Source organism: Corythoichthys intestinalis, chromosome 5 (genome assembly GCF_030265065.1).
Source record: "Corythoichthys intestinalis isolate RoL2023-P3 chromosome 5, ASM3026506v1, whole genome shotgun sequence".
Taxonomy (NCBI): domain Eukaryota; kingdom Metazoa; phylum Chordata; class Actinopteri; order Syngnathiformes; family Syngnathidae; genus Corythoichthys; species Corythoichthys intestinalis.
The window spans coordinates 4796379-4814221 of record NC_080399.1 but is presented as its reverse complement, the minus strand read 5'-3'; the positions used below and the strand labels follow the sequence as shown (position 1 = coordinate 4814221).

At 35.3% G+C, this 17843-nt stretch overlaps 1 protein-coding gene and 1 non-coding gene across 4 annotated transcripts; one reads left to right on the top strand and one right to left on the bottom strand.

The window, feature by feature from the left end:
* The first annotated feature begins 103 nt into the window (after nucleotides 1–103).
* trnal-aag (transfer RNA leucine (anticodon AAG)) lies at nucleotides 104–185 on the top strand. Its single transcript has one exon. It is a non-coding gene; the product is annotated as a tRNA-Leu (tRNA).
* A 260-nt stretch (nucleotides 186–445) lies between these two features.
* On the bottom strand, nucleotides 446–17138 carry si:dkey-5i3.5 (uncharacterized protein LOC565091 homolog). Of its 3 annotated transcripts, XM_057837773.1 has the most exons (5): nucleotides 16228–16949; nucleotides 10949–11237; nucleotides 6735–6981; nucleotides 4583–4970; nucleotides 446–1214 (listed from the first exon to the last, which is right to left on the bottom strand). In XM_057837773.1, exons 1-4 carry the CDS (start codon nucleotides 16251–16253, stop codon nucleotides 4609–4611), a joined length of 924 nt encoding a protein of 307 aa, XP_057693756.1. In that variant the 5' UTR covers nucleotides 16254–16949; the 3' UTR covers nucleotides 446–1214; nucleotides 4583–4608. The 3 variants fall into 3 exon arrangements, with proteins under 3 accessions (XP_057693756.1, XP_057693757.1, XP_057693758.1); XM_057837774.1 differs by lacking the exon at nucleotides 16228–16949 and adding an exon at nucleotides 16981–17138 and having other exon boundaries at nucleotides 479–4970; XM_057837775.1 differs by having other exon boundaries at nucleotides 479–4970; nucleotides 16794–16941.
* Nucleotides 17139–17843: the final 705 nt, after the last annotated feature.

Genomic DNA, 17843 nt, shown 5'->3' with positions numbered 1-17843 from the left:
GATGGACTACAGTAGCATAACGTTCTGTTAATCAGAATTTCATTATCCAGTATGTACTTGTGTCGCCCAATCATATTGCAAACTGGCATCGAAATAACATATCGGTAGCGTGGCCGAGCGGTCTAAGGCGCTGGATTAAGGCTCCAGTCTCTTCGGGGGCGTGGGTTCGAATCCCACCGCTGCCAGCAAATTTTTGTTAGACACTTAGGAATTCATAAAAGGCATCGAAACACTTTACATCTAAATATGAATTACGTTAACTTTATATTTTAAACATTAAGTGTATGAACAATAAGCAGTACAATTGGGCTAAATATCCTAATATAACAAACTCTAAATACTGTATTAGCATGACCAATTAAATATTCTTTGGGCAAGTGACTATTTTTGGTAAGTAAAAAAATAATCCCATAAAGACCTGGCTTCCATTTAAGTAGAATTCACACTTTAGGTCATGTAGGCAGCAATATTAATATTTGGTATACAAGTGCGGTCGACATTACAAAAACTCTTATGTCCACACATTAATCACAATTGTAATTTAAACAATCATTTAATAAATTTGTTAAAAACAATGATCACTCAAGACAATTCCACCTAAGCAAACAAATTCAAATTATCACCATATTTCTGATCTCTTTGACCCTTTCTCTTCTCATCATTACACCATTCAAATGAGTTTAATAAGCTAATTCATTGTCAAATTAAATTCGTTTTATGATATATTTGACCTCATTATCCCAATTTTCATCATCGCCCTGTAGGTTTTAAAATGATCAAATTTATAACTTATGAACGAATCAAGGCATCATCATTAATAATCCCTTGATTCATTTTTTAACACAAACATAGCCAGACTAAAGTGGATCTTCTTAATCAGCACCATTTAAATAGTAAAATGGCAGTATACATTCAGATTTTATTTTATAATACACACAAGCAGATGTAAATAAAGTCAAGAAGCATTATTTCCACCATAAATTGACTTCAAAACCAAGACACATGGCGGCGCAAAAACAGGTATGATAACGTAGTGCATCTGAAAGTCAGTAACAACACTGCTCAAGGGCAATGACGGCATCACAGAAGGCACACTCGAAGACATCTTGGTCACATGAGAGGCAAAAATGTTAATGATTCAAAAACCAAGCTTATGAAGTGTGTAAACCTTACCAGTTTTAACTGAAGCTCATGTTGAGGGAGTGATGAGTAGTCTTCCATAAAAAGCAGTAAATCAAAAGTAGGAATTAGTTCATCGTTAATATCCAGTAATGGATAGTAACGTGTGACATTACTAAAAATGCACTTGACGGAGTAATTTTACCACACCATGCTTTTTACCTTGACTTTAGTAGATGTGCGTAGATGTGTAACTTTTTACCCCTTTTTTTTTTTTTTTTGCCAATTTTGCGCCCAGTTTCAGTTTTGCCAATGAGAAGCAGCAGCAATAATCACATGACTCCATTATCCCAACCAGACACAAGTCAGCCTCTATGTCCAACAATCACGCTGGCGTGATCAATCACATGGGCTTTAAAGCGGCGTAAAAAATAAACTATTTGACGTTGAGCATTGCCGTCAAGATTACTCAAAAGTATGGATTTTAAACTCTTTCCCAGTTTTTATTTAACACAGATAGACCACGGAAAACCGGAGATAAGGTCATTTTAATTTCATGGTACGAAATGTTTTCTCCACTAGAGGGTGATGTTTTATTTCTGTAGATTTTTTGTGTATTTGGCCTAATACACTGCTGGCCAAAAGTATTGGCAATTTGGCACCCTTGCAATTCTGTCAGATAATGCTAAATTTCTCCCAGAAAGTGACTACAGTTACAAATTAGGGCTGTCAAACGATTAAATTTTTTTAAACGAGTTAATTACAGCTTAAAAATTAATCGTAATTAATCGCAATTCAAACCATTTATAAAATATGCCATATTTTTCTGCAAATTATTGTTGGAATGGAAAGATAAGACAACGGACGGATATATACATTCAACATACGGTACATAAGTACTGTATTTGTTTATTATAACAATAAATCAACAAGATGGCATTAACATTATTAAAATTCTGTTAAAGCGATCCATGGATAGAAAGATAGAAAGTTCTTAAAAGATAAATGTTAGTCCAAGTTATAGAAAGTTTATATTAAAACCCCTCTTAATGTTTTCGTTTTAATAAAATTGTCAATCAAAAAATAAACTAGTAGTAGCCCGCCACTGTTGATGTCAATAATTACACAACGCTCATGGGTGCTGAAGCCCATAAAATCAGTCTCACCCACACGCCAGCAGAGGGCGACAAACTCCAAAAAACACAAGTAACAAGTGGACATTGCACTGTGAGCGGGGCATGTGCGTAAATTGCGTCAAATATTTTAACGTGATTAATTTAAAATATTAATTACCGCCCATTAACGCGATAATTTTGACAGCCCTATTACAAATGCTTTGGTAGTAATATCTTCATTTATTTTGCTTGCAATGAAAAAAACACAAAAGAGAATGAAAAAAAAAATTAAATCATTATCATTTTACACAAAACTCCAAAAATGGGCCTGACAAAAGTATTGGCACCCTCAGCCTAATACCTGGTAGCACAACCTTTAGACAAAAAACCTGCGAAAAAACGCTTCCGGTATCCAGCAATGAGTTTCTTACAATGCTCTGCTGGAATTTTAGACCATTCTTCTTTGGCCAACTGCTCCAGGTCTCTAAGATTTGAAGGGTGCCTTCTCCAAACTGCCATTTTCAGATCTCTCCACAGGTGTTCTATGGGATTCAGGTCTGGACCCATTGCTGGCCACTTTTGTAGTCTCCAGTGCTTTCTCACAAACCATTTTCTAGTGCTTTTTGAAATGTGTTTTGGGTCATTGTCCTTCTGGAAGACCTACGACCTCTGAGGGAGACCCAGCTTTCTCACTCTGGGTCCTAGATTATGCTGCAAAATTTGTTGGTAGTCATCAAACTTCATAATGCCATCAACACAGTCAAGCAGTCCAGTGCCAGAGGCAGCAAAGCAACCCCAAAATATCAGGGAACCTCCGCCATGTTTGACTGTGGGGACCATGTTCTTTTCTTTGAAGGCCTCGTTTTTTTCCTGTAAACTCTATGTTGATGCCTTTTCCCCAAAAGCTCTACTTTTGTCTCATCTGACCAGAGAACATTCTTCCAAAACATTTTTGGCTTTCTCAGATAAATTTTGGCAAACTCCAACCTGGCTTTTGTATGTCTCTGGGTCAGAAGTAGGGTCTTCCTGGGTATCCTACCATAGTGTCCCTTTTCATTCAAACGCCCACAGATAGTACGGGATGACACTGTTGTACCCTCGGACTGCGGAACAGCTTGAACTTGTTTGGATGTTAGTCGAGGTTCTTTACGCACCATCCGCACAATCTTTCATTGAAATCTTTCGTCAATTTTTCCTTTCCGTCCACATCTAGGGAGGTTAGCCACAGTGCCATGGGCTTTACACTCATTGACACTGCGCATGGTGGACACAGGGATATTCAAGTCTTTGGAGATGGACTTGTAGCCTTGAGACTGCACATGCTTCCTCACAATTTTGCTTCTCAAGTCCTCAGACAGTTCTTTGGTGTTTGTTTTCTTCATGCTCAATGTGGTACACACAACGACACAGGTTGAGTCAGCTTTAATCCATTTTAACTGGCTGCAAGTGTGATTTAGTTATTGCCACCACCTTTTATGTGCCACAAATTAGTAACAGGTGCTGTTAATTACACAAATTAGAGAAGCATCAGATTAGTTTTGTGTAAAAATGATGATTCATTTTTTTTTCCATTCTCATTTGTGTTTTTTCATTGCAAGCAAAATAAATGAAGATATTAATACCAAAGCATTTGTATTTGCAATCATTTTCTGGGAGAAATTGAGGATTACCTGACGGAATTGCAGGGGTGCCAATACTTTTGGCCAGCACTACTAGTATATGGTCATGTAATAGATTATATTACAGTACAATAGTAACAGTTCAGATAGATGGTGCTGTGTTGAAAACAATTGTATTATTGTTTGAAAAAAATATACTCAGTACTTGGGTATTCTTTTCACCGAATACTTTTTTACTTGTACTCGAGTTAAATTTTCGGATGACTACATTTACTTTTACTTGTATAATATTTAGAGGTAACGCTACTCTTACTTGAGTCAAATTTTTGGCTATTCTATGTCAAGATCTCAACTCAAACATTCTTCTAGTCTAATCTAAAAACTAATCAGTATCGGGATCCCAAAAAAAATGTTATCGGTGCAACTCTTAATTACAACCTGACTGTCATGAATAGAACTCTTCCCTCGTAAAATTGGACTGTTGTGAAATGTAGTTTTTTTAAATTAAAAAACTACATTACTTTTTACAGTAAAAAAATATACATACACTTGTCTTGAGGATACATCCACATTTTGTCAAAGGTTTTGAGACACTTTTTAATTCTACTGAATGGTGAAGTGTCTCAAAACTAGTTGCGTGTTTATAGATACTCCTTCATTGTAGCCATTTAGAGTAGCACCCATTTACATTTCGCATTTGGTATAAATAAGTTTACAACTTGTTAGTACCTGAGAAGTCTCGTTTTTTTCCATCGTTACATCTTGGACTTGAGTGGAACGATACATAACGACTTGAGGTACGATTCCAGTGTGTCCACGTACTCTTGCGGGTGTGCCTTCAGGTGGCCGGCGTGTTTGGAGGTCTCCCACTTCTTGGCGGTAAAAGGCACGCCGCGCCCCCGCCAGAAGTCGAGGACTTCTTCTAGCGCGCGCGGGTCGCTCAGCGGGTCATTGTCGCAGTAGAAGAAGAGTGCGGGGACGGTGACGGGAGAGTTCCAGAACACTTGGATGCTCCTGTTGAAGTAGTCGGTGGTTTGGCGCCGGAAGGTGTTGAAGTACAGAAGGCTCATTTGTTTCACCGGCGTCTCCCAGCGAGGAAAAGCAATTTTGGCTACACCTGAGCATAGATAACAGAAACATGAATGTATTGATATGTTACATGACTAGAATTAGCATTAAAAAGTCACAACTACGGCTGGCACGATAAGCTGAATATTCTACTCGCATATGAATACAAAATTATTTTGATAGTTTATGAATGGTTTAGAGACAATGTTATCCGAATCCTGGTTTTTTTAGCCTCTTCACCCATTAGCCGCCATTGACGGTGCTAGACGTCCAATTCATTTCGACTCCCAGTCAATATGTATCTTTGTTAATGGCAGGCAATGAGTTAACAGTGATTTTTTTGGGTTCGAGACTTTTAGGTAGTGCACCGGAGGGTCGTAGTTCATCTGAACTAATTTTTTTTTCCCAACGAAAAATAAAAGCTTTCTGTTCCATTTTTAATTCTTTAATATTTATTTTATTTTTTTTTTTAAAGCGGTAACTTTTAAACAAACAAAAAGAAAAAATTGTCCTTTTTTTTCTTTTTTTTTTTTTAATTTGTGTTTAGTTTATATTATTACATTTTTATTTTATATTTATGGAGCCACTAAAGGGACATCGATAGAAATAAAATAAATTTAAGCATTCTGGTGCACACTAAAAACAATCTGGTGCGCACCAGATTGTTTGTAGTGTGCACCACAAACAATGGGGTAAACATTAGCATGATATAGCATTCAAGCTAGCGGATTTTTGCCATGCAAGTTAGCCAATTGTTGCATTATTGAAATTGACTAATTTGCATAGCAAACGTCCGCTAGCTTAAATGCTATATAATGCTAATTTTTACGACAGTTGGCTAACTTACATAGCAGAAGTCTGCTAGCTTAAATGCTGTACAATGCTAAATTTTACAACAACTGGCTAACTTGCATAGCAAAAGTCTGCTAACTTAAATGTTATATCATGTTAATTTTGACAACAATTGACTACATTACATATCAAAAGTCTGCCAGCTTAAATGCTATATAATGCTAACGTTTACAACAATTGGCCAACTTGCATAACAAAGGCCCGCCAGCTTAAATGCTATATAATGCTAATGTTTGCAATAATTGGGTAACTTGCATCGCAAAATTCCAATTGCTTAAATGCTATATAATGCTAATGTTTACAATAATTGGCTAACTTGCATCGCAAAAGTCTGCTTGCTTAAATGCTATTTAATGCCAACGTGTACAACAATTGGCTAACTTGCATAGCAAAAGTCCACTCGCTTAAATGCTATATAATGCTAATGTTTACCAGATTGTTTCTGGTGCGCACCACATAGCTTGAACTTATTTCTTTAGATGTGCCTTTAGGGGCACCGTAAATATCTATTATTATTCATAAATGTAGATTGCATATATAATATATATATATAGTTATTATTTAATTAAATATTAAATCAGTACTATTACAATATATATATGTACACACACATTTATATGAAAAATTACTTAAAATATTTTTATCTTTTTAATTTTTCAGTTCATCTTTATATTTTATATTTCATTATTTTTAATTATAAAAACAGTAAATATTCTGATAGATTTCTGTAGTCCTTGATTAAACAAAATGATTATTTGTAATTAAACAAATTAAAATGAGAAACTCTCAAACATCTGCTATTGATTTGAAAAAAAAAAATAACGTTAGTTACACTGCTGCATAATATTATAATATTCATAGCCCACCTTTTGAGCGAATAATTTTAGGTTACAATGCACATTTCCTTTTTTTATTATTTTTTATTTTTTATTACAAATTATCTGATGATTGCTATACCAACCTGAAGCCATCAACTCCACGGAGCCCACCACTAAGCTGTCGTAGACTTGTCCTTTAATCCTCCCTGTAAGTGTCTTATATTTCTGCGGGTCCTCGGACACTAGCACCAGCAGCTGCGAGAAGGTGTAACCGCCGATGGAGAAGGCGTGGACCAACAGCGGCCGTGACGCAAAGCGCTCACTGTGCAGCAACTCCATCAACTTCTTGCCGTTCTGCAAACTCCAACGAGGCCATAGAAATTCTTGCACCTGCAATTCGTTTTTATTTTTAGTACTGCAATGGTTAATTGATTCAATAGAGTAATTCCTTCCGGTTCAATTTTTCTGCTGCAATAAGTCGTTTCATTAAGAGTGCTTTATAATGGTTTTGTGGCAACAGTACATACAGTCCCTGACAAAAGTCTTGTCGCTTATCCATTTTGTAGAAACAATTGCTAATAACCTGACTTTTAATTATTCAATTGATTTCAGAAATGGCTCATATGAAAGCTAAGACCCTCCCAAATGATGGTAAATGTACAAAAATATATTTGTTTCACTGAAAAAGATTTATCATTTAATGAAGACATAAAGGTCAAATTTTGGCCAGACAAAAGTTTTGTCGCCTTCAGAAAGTAGTGTGAAAATTGAACAAAAAATGCAGTTCAAATACAAAAATGTTACATAAGGAAATCAAGAAGTGGTGCTTTGAGATCCAAATTTAATTTTTTGTATGACTTCCATGGGCTTGAAGGACTGCATCCATGCGGTTCGGCAAGGATTCATACAATTTATTGATGAAGTCATCAGGAACATCAAAGAAAGCAGTCTTGCATGCCTCCCAGAGTTCATCAACATTCTTGGGTTTCGTCTTCCATGCTTCCTCTTTTATCCTACCCCAGGCATGCTCAATGATGTTCATGTCTGGTGACTGGGCAGGCCAGTCCTGGGGTATCTTCATCTTCTTTGCCTTGAGGAACTTTGAGGTCGAGATTGAAGTATGCGATGGAGCACCATCCTGCTGCAGAATTTGTCCCTTTTCATGGTTAGGAATGTAAGAGGCAGCTAAGATTTGTTGATATTTCAGACTATTTATGTTGCCTTCAACCCTGCAGATCCCTCGCACACCCCCATTCTGTATGTAACCCCAGACCATGATTTTGCCACTACCAAACTTCAGTTTTCTGAGTGAATCTCGGATCCATGCGGGCTCCAGTAGGTCTCCTGCAATATTTGCGACGACTGTGGTGTAATTAAAGGGAAGATTCATCTGAAAAATCCACCTTTTGCCACTTTTCCAGCATCCATCCTTTTGACAGGCTGTTGGCCTTGGCAAATGTCAAAAGTTTTTTTTTAATTGTCTGCACCTTGAGAGATCTGCAGGGAGGAAGACAACATAAATAATCTGAAATATTAGCAAATCTTAGCTGCCTCTTACATTCCTAACCACAAAAAGGGCCAATTCTACAGCAGGATGGTGCTCCATCGCGTACTTCAATCTCTACCTCAAAGTTCCTAAAGGCAAAGAAGATCAATATCCACCAGGACTGGCCAGCCCAGTCACCAGACACGAACATCATTCAGCATGTCTGGGGTAGGATGAAAGAGGAAGCATGGAAGACGAAACCCAAGAATGTAGATGAACTCTGAGAGGCATGCAAGACTGCTTTCTTTGATGTTCCTGATGACGTCATCAATAAATTGTATGAATCCTTGCCGAACCGCATGGCTGCAGTCCTTCAAGCCCATGGAAGTCAAACAAAATATTAATTTTGGATCTCACAGCATATCTTCTTAATTTGCTTGTTATGTAACATTTTTGTATTTGAAGTAGAGCTGAAACGAATACTCGAGCAACTCCAGTTTAAAAACTGATCCGAGTAATTTTATTCACCTCGAGTAATCGTTTATTTTGACAGCTCTAAGCATCACGTTTTGCTCGGACTACTTTTAATGCAAGACAACGAGCTGATGTCACGTGGGTAGAGGAAGAAGCAAAAAAAAAAAAACTTACTGGAGCCAACAGCCGCTACAAACGACGCCGACATTGCTAAATACTAGCTTGCACAATGCACACGTTGGTAGCAGGTAGCGTCTGATGAGTCTCATAGAGATCACATGTATGTTGAACTAGAACTAGATGAAAGACTCGGCCGCGTCTGGGCAGCGTTAGTAAACAGCCGCCATCTTAAAGCAGTAGAGCGCTAAGCGCTAATAAATAAGATTAACGTTACTGTCACTACTAACTAGCTCACGTAACGTTTGCCCTGCGGAGGGCTAGGTTTCTATTAATTATGACCACTGTCGATGCGTGGCTAACGTGTCTTACATACAGGCTTTAACATAACATAGCGTTGTGGAGTGATGAGGGGGTAAAATAAAAACTCAATAATGCTAACTATCAATTTTAGCTCAGTAGTCATTGCTGGATAAAACACCAAGTAGCACTGGTCCCTAATGTGCTCCAATACAGCCTGTATCATACATTTATTTTGAACACTGCAAAAACTCAAAATCCTATCAGGACTTACAGTTTAGACTAACTTAAAACTTAACTAGAACTTAAAAATGGCTTGACACAAATAGAAATTCAATTGAAACACGTGGGGAAAAAATCCTAACTTTTAAGTGATGTGTGTTATGAAGCGTAACGGCATTTTTAGGTATATACACAGTGGGGAGAACAAGTATTTGATACACTGCCAATGGGTTTTCAAATACTTGTTCTCCCCACTGTATATATATATATATATATATTTTTTAATACATATATCTTTTAATAAGATCTGAAGGTTTTTTGAGTGAAAGCAGTGAATTAGTCTTTTTTTTATTCTAGTTACATCTGAGATGCAATTGTTGGCTGTTTTCAACAATATACATCGAAAATAAAGACATTGATTGACTGAAAATGGTTCAAGATTAGCTGAAATGTCTTGTTTTCTCATGTACATTTATAAGTGCTCTTCACTTAAAAATATATTTGTTTTATCCGATAACTCGATTAATCGATAGAATTTTCAGTCGATTACTCAATTACCAAAATATTCGATAGCTGCAGCCCTAATTTGAAGTACATTTTTTGTTCAATTTTCACACTACTTTCTGTGTAGGCGACAAAACTTTTGTCTTGCCAAAATTTGACCTTTATGTCTTCATTAAATGATAAATCTTTTTTTCAGTGAAACAAATATATTTTTGTACATTTAACATCATTTGGGAGGGTCTTAGCTTTCATATGAGCCATTTCTGAAATCAATTGAATAATTAAAAGTCAGGTTATTAGCAATTGTTTCTACAAAATGGATAACGGACAAGACTTTTGTCAGGGACTGTATGGCATAACAACGGCTGTTTGTTTGATAATGTTTGTTGATGCATTTTTAATTTAGTTTAGAAGTATAAGTAGTAGTTCTTTGGTAGAAATATGTGTTAAAATGATTTGTTACGAGAAATGCAAAAAAAAAAAAAGTTAGCCAATAATAGCATTTAAGCTAACGGACGGTTGGTACGCAAGTTAGGTTAATTCAATCTACTATATTTACATATCAGTTCGACTAATTAAGACATTTAAACTTAGAATTGTTTTGTTGGAAAAATTGTGTAATTTTGCTTATAGTTGTACATGTGTTTGTCCTTGAGCTTAACAAAATTTACAAAAGCTAGCGGACCTTGCTATGCAAGTAATGTTAATTCGATTTACAATATCTAAATATCAATTTGACTAATTAGACATTTAAACGTCAATTGGTTTGTGTTTTATTGTCAAAATTTGGGTCACATGTTGAGTTTAGAGCTTTACTAAATTTAAGAAAATTGTAAAAACGTTAGCATTTTATAGCAGTTAAGCTAGCGGACCTTTGTTATGCAAGTTAGGTAAATTCGATCTACTAAATTTAAAAATTAATTTTACTAAATATTTAAACTCCAGTTGTTTTTTTGTATTTAGTGTTTTGTCGAAATGTGTGTCATTTTACTAAAAGTTTCACATGTGTTTGAGTTACAGCAAAAAATGCGCGGAAAAACTCAAAGTCAAGTAAAGAACGTCAAAAATGGTCTCGTTTGTGGTCTGTCTGGCTGAATAACGTCACATTTAGTGGGGACAGAAAAGGCGTATTGAAATGACTTTTCAACTTTTGAATGTTATTTCTTTCAATTACTCTGCAACACATGAAATGTTTCGTTATCGGATGACTCGATTAATCTAACTAATTAATGGATCGATTAACAAGGCACAAACCTCGCTCTCCACAACAAGCACATCAAAGCCAGTTCTGAGGTAGATGTCGCAGTACTTGAACACGGCCTGCGGACGGGCTCCTAACCACGGAAGCATGAGTGTCAGAGGTTTATGGTCCTCGCTGGATGGAGCTCCAGGCACGGCGGGCGCAACATGATCGTTCATGTAGAAGGTGACGTTTTTACTCAGCCGGTGGCAGGAGAAGCTTCGGCGCAAGACACTTCCGGCTAGCATCGTCGACTCTGCTTCTGTGGTCTCCAAAGAAGTGGGACGAAAAGGATCCAGAAAACTGCGGAGACATTATAGAGTCGATAATAATGTTATTTACAGGAAAACTGACATTAGAAATGCTAATTGATGCTATGCTAATAATCAACACATGTACCATAGGCGGAGTTTTGACTTTTGGAGCAGGGGGGGCACAACATGTTGATAACCCCAAAACGAGATGTCAGCAATAAAATTAACCTACAAGAATATTTAAAATAATAAGTTCAAAATGAGCGTTTTTTGTTTCCCATCATTCTTGAAGGGAATTCTAAATCAGGCTGCATAGGCAATACTTTTCGCCAATGATAAAATGTAAAATTCATTGCATTTGGTACGCCCGTCGGTGTCGTGCCAATGTAGTTACCCCTGTCAAAAATTGTATCCCCCGGGCGGAGCAATATAGAGGTATATTTGTGTCTTTATTATTCAATCAAAAAAAAAGTTGCTTTACTCAAAATATATATTTTCAATTTTAAAAAATGTGTATACAAAAATAAATTTGAAACGAAAAAAAAATGCATTTGGAAGATATTTTTCTTTGATTTAATTTATATATTTTTTGATTTGAAGCAACTTTTTGATTGAAGTAATGTTGATTGGTGTTTGGGCCACATTTTGGCCAGGACATTTTTCTCTATTATTCAATCAAAAAACAAGTTGCTTCAAAAAAATATAGATTTTCAAAAAGAAAAATCACTTCAATCAAAAACAGAAACATTTCAATCATAGAAAAAAGTTTTTGAATGCGAAAAAAATATTTAGATTGACAAATTTGCTCCACAACCCTTGTGAGGAAAAAAGCGGCATAGAAATTGAATGAATGAATGAATGAATGAAAAATTTCCATTTGAACACTTAACTTTTCATTGAAAAGGTTTTTTTTTGATTGAAGCAATCCTTTTGGTAGGACATTTACAGTGTGTATATATATATATATATTTATTTATTTTTATTAAAAAAAAATTTCCAATCAAAGAAAAAAATCATTTAAAAAAATATTTTTTCTCTGATAATAATAATACAAATATTTTTGACCCATGATGAAAATGTTTTTTTTGTTAATTTCATTCATTTTTGTTGCAGGTTTATTACTTTACAACTTCTCTCTCTCTCTCTCTCTCTCTCTCTCTCTCTCTCTCTCTCTATATATATATATATATATATATATATAGAAAAGTCAATTACATGCAATGACACTTTTCGACCACCGGGGGGGCCTGCCCCCCCCCCTTAAAATCCGCTTATGACATGTACAAAATGATTTCACAAAGGGCTTAAAATAGAAACGCTCAATTTTCCCATTAAAATAAACCTGTCTAACACTTTATGGTGTCGTTAAAATGGATTGGACAGCTATTGCAGTCATTGGCAACCAAAGAGTTAAGCTATGTGAGGTCACAAGAGATTTACAACATACAAAATATTTAAATTTTTAACATTAATGTGACTAGTGATGCAACGATTGATCGATTAACTTAAGTAATTCGGTTATAAAAAAAGCTTTGAATCAAATTTTGCCGCTTTGAGTATTCGTTTAATGAGAATGGCATTGTAATGGTTTGTTTTGAAAGTTTTTACATTTCGTTTTATTGATTTTGGGTGGATACACTTTCCTCGAGTGGCAACAGTGAATATGTCATATCTCATTTAACATGGCTGAATCCAGCTGCTCCCTGTTAAGACCAACATAAGCTAATGTTGTGTTTTTTTGTGGATTCGTAATTAAGTTTATAGGTATGTTTGGCTGTTTTTGTGAGAATATGTGTTTGAACAATTTGTTAAGCGTACTGTGGAAAAAGTTAGCATTTTATAGCATTTAAGCTAGCAGACTTTTGCTATGCAAGTTAGACAATTATTCTTTTGTTGTATTTAGATCCTCATTTATTTATTTTTAATACCGTTTTTGAGGCTAAGCTCATGTATTTTAATTTATTTTTAAATGAAAGTGCGATCCTGCATAGTTTGAAGAAACACTCGGTTTTTTGTATTTTTTTTTTTTTATTGTTGGTATTTAATGCTCTTTGAAAGGGCAATCTTAGCAAGCCTATGCTTTACATCGCCTAAAATTTGTTCTGCTACGCATTAAATGTTCTTAATCCGATCACTCGATTGTTCGAACTAACTAGTTGATTAATCGACTCTGAAAATAATCAAAAGCTGCAGTCCTAAATGTCACTGTATTTAGAATTACAGTACTGTATTTTTATTTTTCGTTATTCATCGGTTTTTGTAATTGGCCGTTTCATTTTTTTATTTCTTCCTATTGTTTATTGTTTCTAAGGTGGATTCTTTAAAGGATTTTATTAATTAATTTTAATTCATTATTTACTAGTGTACATATATATATATATATATATATATATATATATATATATATACATATACATATTAGGGCTGTCAAAATTATCGCGTTAACGGGCGTTAATTAATTTTTTTTATTAATCACGTTAAAATATTTGACGCAATTAACGCAGATGTCCCGCTCAGACAGATTTAAATGACAGTACAGTGAAATGCTTACTTGTTGTTATGGAGTTTTGCCGCCCTCTGCTGGCGCTTGGGTGAATGACCATCTCACATATTGCCTCAAACAGATTACAATGAGGCCGTTTATGGACATTAAAAGTGAAGAGAAAAACCACCGGCCGCTTGGGGGCAGCGCCGTTCCATACTCATGTTACTTCTTCTAAACATGGGAGAATTAGTAGTTGTGAGACGTTTATGCTGTATTCACAATGCAATGCAGATTGCTATTTGTTCTCCACACATATTTCGGTAAGTTTTCTTTCTTTTAGTGGCAATTATGTGTCTGTTGTTGTATTTTGGGTAAGATATTGGGTAAGATGTTATACAGTAAAGGCGAGTGGACACAGGCGTTCTTTGGACCGCGCCGTTTATTGGCAACTCCTTCACAACAAACATACAGTGGGGAGAACAAGTATTTGATACACTGCCAATGGGTTTTCCCATTGGCAGTGTATCAAATACTTGTTCTCCTCACTGTAAGTATCGTTTAGTGAAAGGAATATTATTTTTGTTGTGCTATCTCTCCCCAAAAAAATAATGTTCACGAAAAGAAAAGCACTTCAGTCTATAGTAATGAGGCCCTATTCTGACATAGTTTAACAACAATGCAAAATGAACTGGCATTCCATATCAAAATAGCTATGCAAAATACACGTAAAACTTAGACTTTGGTCACTCTATTTTTATTATTATTTTTATTCTTCTTATTATTATATTAACTCTACTTTTGATTGAAAATTTTACAAATTTTATTAAAACGAAAACATGAAGAGGGGTTTTAATATAAAATTACTATAACTTGTAACTATAACATTTATCATTTAAGAACTACAAGTCTTTCTATCCGTGGATCACTTTAACAGAAAGAATGTTAATGCCATTTGTGGATTTATTGTTACAATAAACAAATACAGTACTTATGTACAGTATGTTGTATGTATATATCCGTCCTGTGTCTTATCTTTCCATTCCAACAATAATTTACAGAAAAATATGGCATATTTTAGAGATGGTTTGAATTGCGATTAATTGCGATTAATTGCGATTAATTACGATTAATTAATGTTTAAGCTGTAATTAACTCGATTAAAAATTTTAATCGTTTGACAGCCCTAATATATATATATATACTTTTTTTTGCCCATTGCAAAATACATGTTTTTTTGGCTATCGATTATTTTAGTAATCAATTAATCTATCAACTAGTTAGTTCGAATTATCAAGTACATTTAATGCCTAGCAGATTAAATTTTAGGAGATGTAAAATGTTTCTTTAAAATTATTCAGAACTGCACTTTTATTAAAAAATTAAATACCTGAGCTTAGCCTCAAACGGTATAAAAATATATCTATAAATGAGGATCTAAAGAACAATTGGCTAACTTGCATAGCAAACGTTAGCTAGCTTAAATGCTATAAAATGCTAACATTTTTTCAATGATTTTAACAAATCCTTCAAACACATATTTCCCACAGAAAAAACTGCTAAATACAGTATACTTCTGAACTAAATAACGAACGCAAAAACAAACTAAGGCTGCAGCTATCAATTATTTTTAGTTGATTAATCGGAAAAATGCCTGAGCTGAGCCTCAAACAGTATAAAAAATAAATAAATAAATAAATAAATGAGGATCTAAATACTACAAAAGAAAAAATGGCTAACTTTCATAGCAAAAATCAGCTAGCTTAAATGCTATAAAATGCTAAAGTTTTTGGTTTTATATTTGTTTTTTTTTTCTTTTTTCTTTTTTGTTCCAGTATGGTTCTTTCAACATTTTGGGTTGCAGACCCCGGTTTCAGGAGATGTAAAATGTTTTTCAAACTATGCAGAATTGCACTTTTATGCAAAAATAAATTAAAATACATGAGCTTAGCCTCAAATGGTATAAAAAATAAAAAATAATAAATGAGGACCTAAGTACAACAAAAGAACAATTAGCTAATTTGCATAACAAAATTCCGCTAGCTTAAATGCTATAAAATGTTTTTTTTTTTTTTTTTTTTTTACAATGCTCTGAAAAATTGTTCAAACTCATATTCCCCCCAAAAAAACAGTTAATTATGAATGTACAAAAGCAATATTAGCACAAACAAAAACTTACAACCTTATGTTGGTCTTAAAAGGGAGCAGCTGGATTCAGCCATGTAACATGAGTTTTGTCATATTCACTGTTGCCACTAGAGGGGAGTGCATCCACCCAAATCAATAAAAACTAAATGCAAACGCTTTCAAAACTAACTATTACAACACCACTTTAATCAAACAAAACCTCGAAGCAGCAAAATTTGATTCGAATATATTTTTTAATCGAATTACTCGAGTTAATCGATTTATCAATGCAGCACTAGTGCTGTCCACACGAATACTACAATTGGATGTTAACTGGGGTCTGAAAAATATTGTCCTGGGGGCCGCAGTTGGTCCCTGGGTCGCAGGTTTGAGACCACGGTTTAATGTGAAGTAATAAAAATTACATTACCAAAAACACGCCTTGATTGTAGCCATTTAGAGTAGCAATGTTCATTTAGTACCACAACTGCGTAGTCTTTAAAAATAACACTACAATTAAAAAAAAAAAAAAAAAAATCATAAAAGGGTTGTGCTGTGTTCACGTGCCGTTTCCGGATTCGTGCTTGCCACCTTCGGCACTTTCCGCCGCTAATCGACAGATCCCGAAGTTCAGGTCATAATCTTTACCCACCCGAAGCTCAGGTCAAAAACTTTAACCCACACGCATAAATACGCTTTGTTATTTAGTTGACGGGGTGACATTTAAAGGGTTCTTTGTTCAAGTTGTCAAGTTTCTTCATTCTACATTTTTGTGACGTACAAATGACGAATCTCCCAATGGGAATTTAGCTAAACAGGTTCTTCTTCTTTCTTGTTCGTACGTTATGGTTATTTGAGGTCTGGTTAATGTTTTTGTGCATTGAAAAGAAGAAACCGTAAGTGTCTTTATATACATTAAGCTAACAGACGGTCAAATCAATGTCAAATCATGCTCCCGTGGTGAAATATTTTGTATTTTTAAAAAACAGCATAAACCTTATCAACGCTCCTCGGTGTTGTTAGCAGCTATTCCAAGAGCAGAAAAGCTTCATTTAGAACGAATAAATGACCAAACGGGAGTTGTAAATAGCAGTTTCTGTTGTAGGTAAATTTATAAATTAATCCCTGTTTAAGTTCTGTAAGGCTAAATTTATTTATATTGTTTGTATTAGTAGTGACTTACCAACTCATGTTTCTGGACACCGGGGAAAACGTACTGTCCAAAAAAATGAATGTGTTGAAACCACGATTAATTACCGGTTCTTCATTTCCCAAAGCGGATATGAAAGGTATAGAAAGTCTTCCTGTGAAAATAAAATGAGGGCAAAATATCTAAGTGATGTCACGCCCCTTCTTCCTTATGTTGCATCATGTAGTTTGAAGCTCAATACCGCTCTCTGTTGGAAGGAAACAAAAGTGAACAAAACCTGTCGTCCGACGTCATTAAAAAAGGGAAAAAGCGTACGTTTGTGATGTTTTAGAAGCTTTAAACACTAATGAAAAAAATTAGACGGTTGTGAATGATCATGTTTTAGTCAAAATGTATTGGACATCTGTCGCCGTCAATGGCAACCAATGAGCTAAGGACACTTCCATTTAGTCACGCAGTGTTGCCTATTTTTGATACAGTCCCTCATGTATCATTTTTATATTTTTGTCAACATGAAGAAATAGCATTTTCACACAAGCACTTTGTTATGACTAACTTTGCTTGTGCAGCTTTGTTGTTGCATCTTGTTCTCGATCCCGGTGGGATCTCGCCCTCCGCCGCGGTCCCCGCTGACTTTGTCTTGCCGGATTACGATTTATCCAAACAGAAACCCCGGCGGATTTAGACCACCAAGTGTTAGACACCGACCGTTCGGTGGTGTCTCTGGCTGACCTCATGTGTTTAGCCTGCCATTGTTCCTTTCCGGTCCCCTTACTCACGGCTGGCTTGGTGCTTTCCTGTATCCTCGCCCGACAACGGATGGATCGCGCGGAAGGAAGGAGGGTCTCATTTTCACTACATTTACCAGCTATGTAAATCACCAACAATGTCATTAT

Excerpts from the sequence above, each read along its gene's own strand:
- si:dkey-5i3.5 (XM_057837773.1), bottom strand. The coding sequence starts at position 16,253 with ATGGCTACAATCAAGGCGTGTTTTTG. Across the intron at positions 11,238-16,227 it reads ACAATCAAGGCGTGTTTTTG|TTTTCTGGATCCTTTTCGTC; the intron begins GTAATGTAATTT and ends ATGTCTCCGCAG. Across the intron at positions 4,971-6,734 it reads CGTGGAGTTGATGGCTTCAG|GTGTAGCCAAAATTGCTTTT; the intron begins GTTGGTATAGCA and ends ATCTATGCTCAG.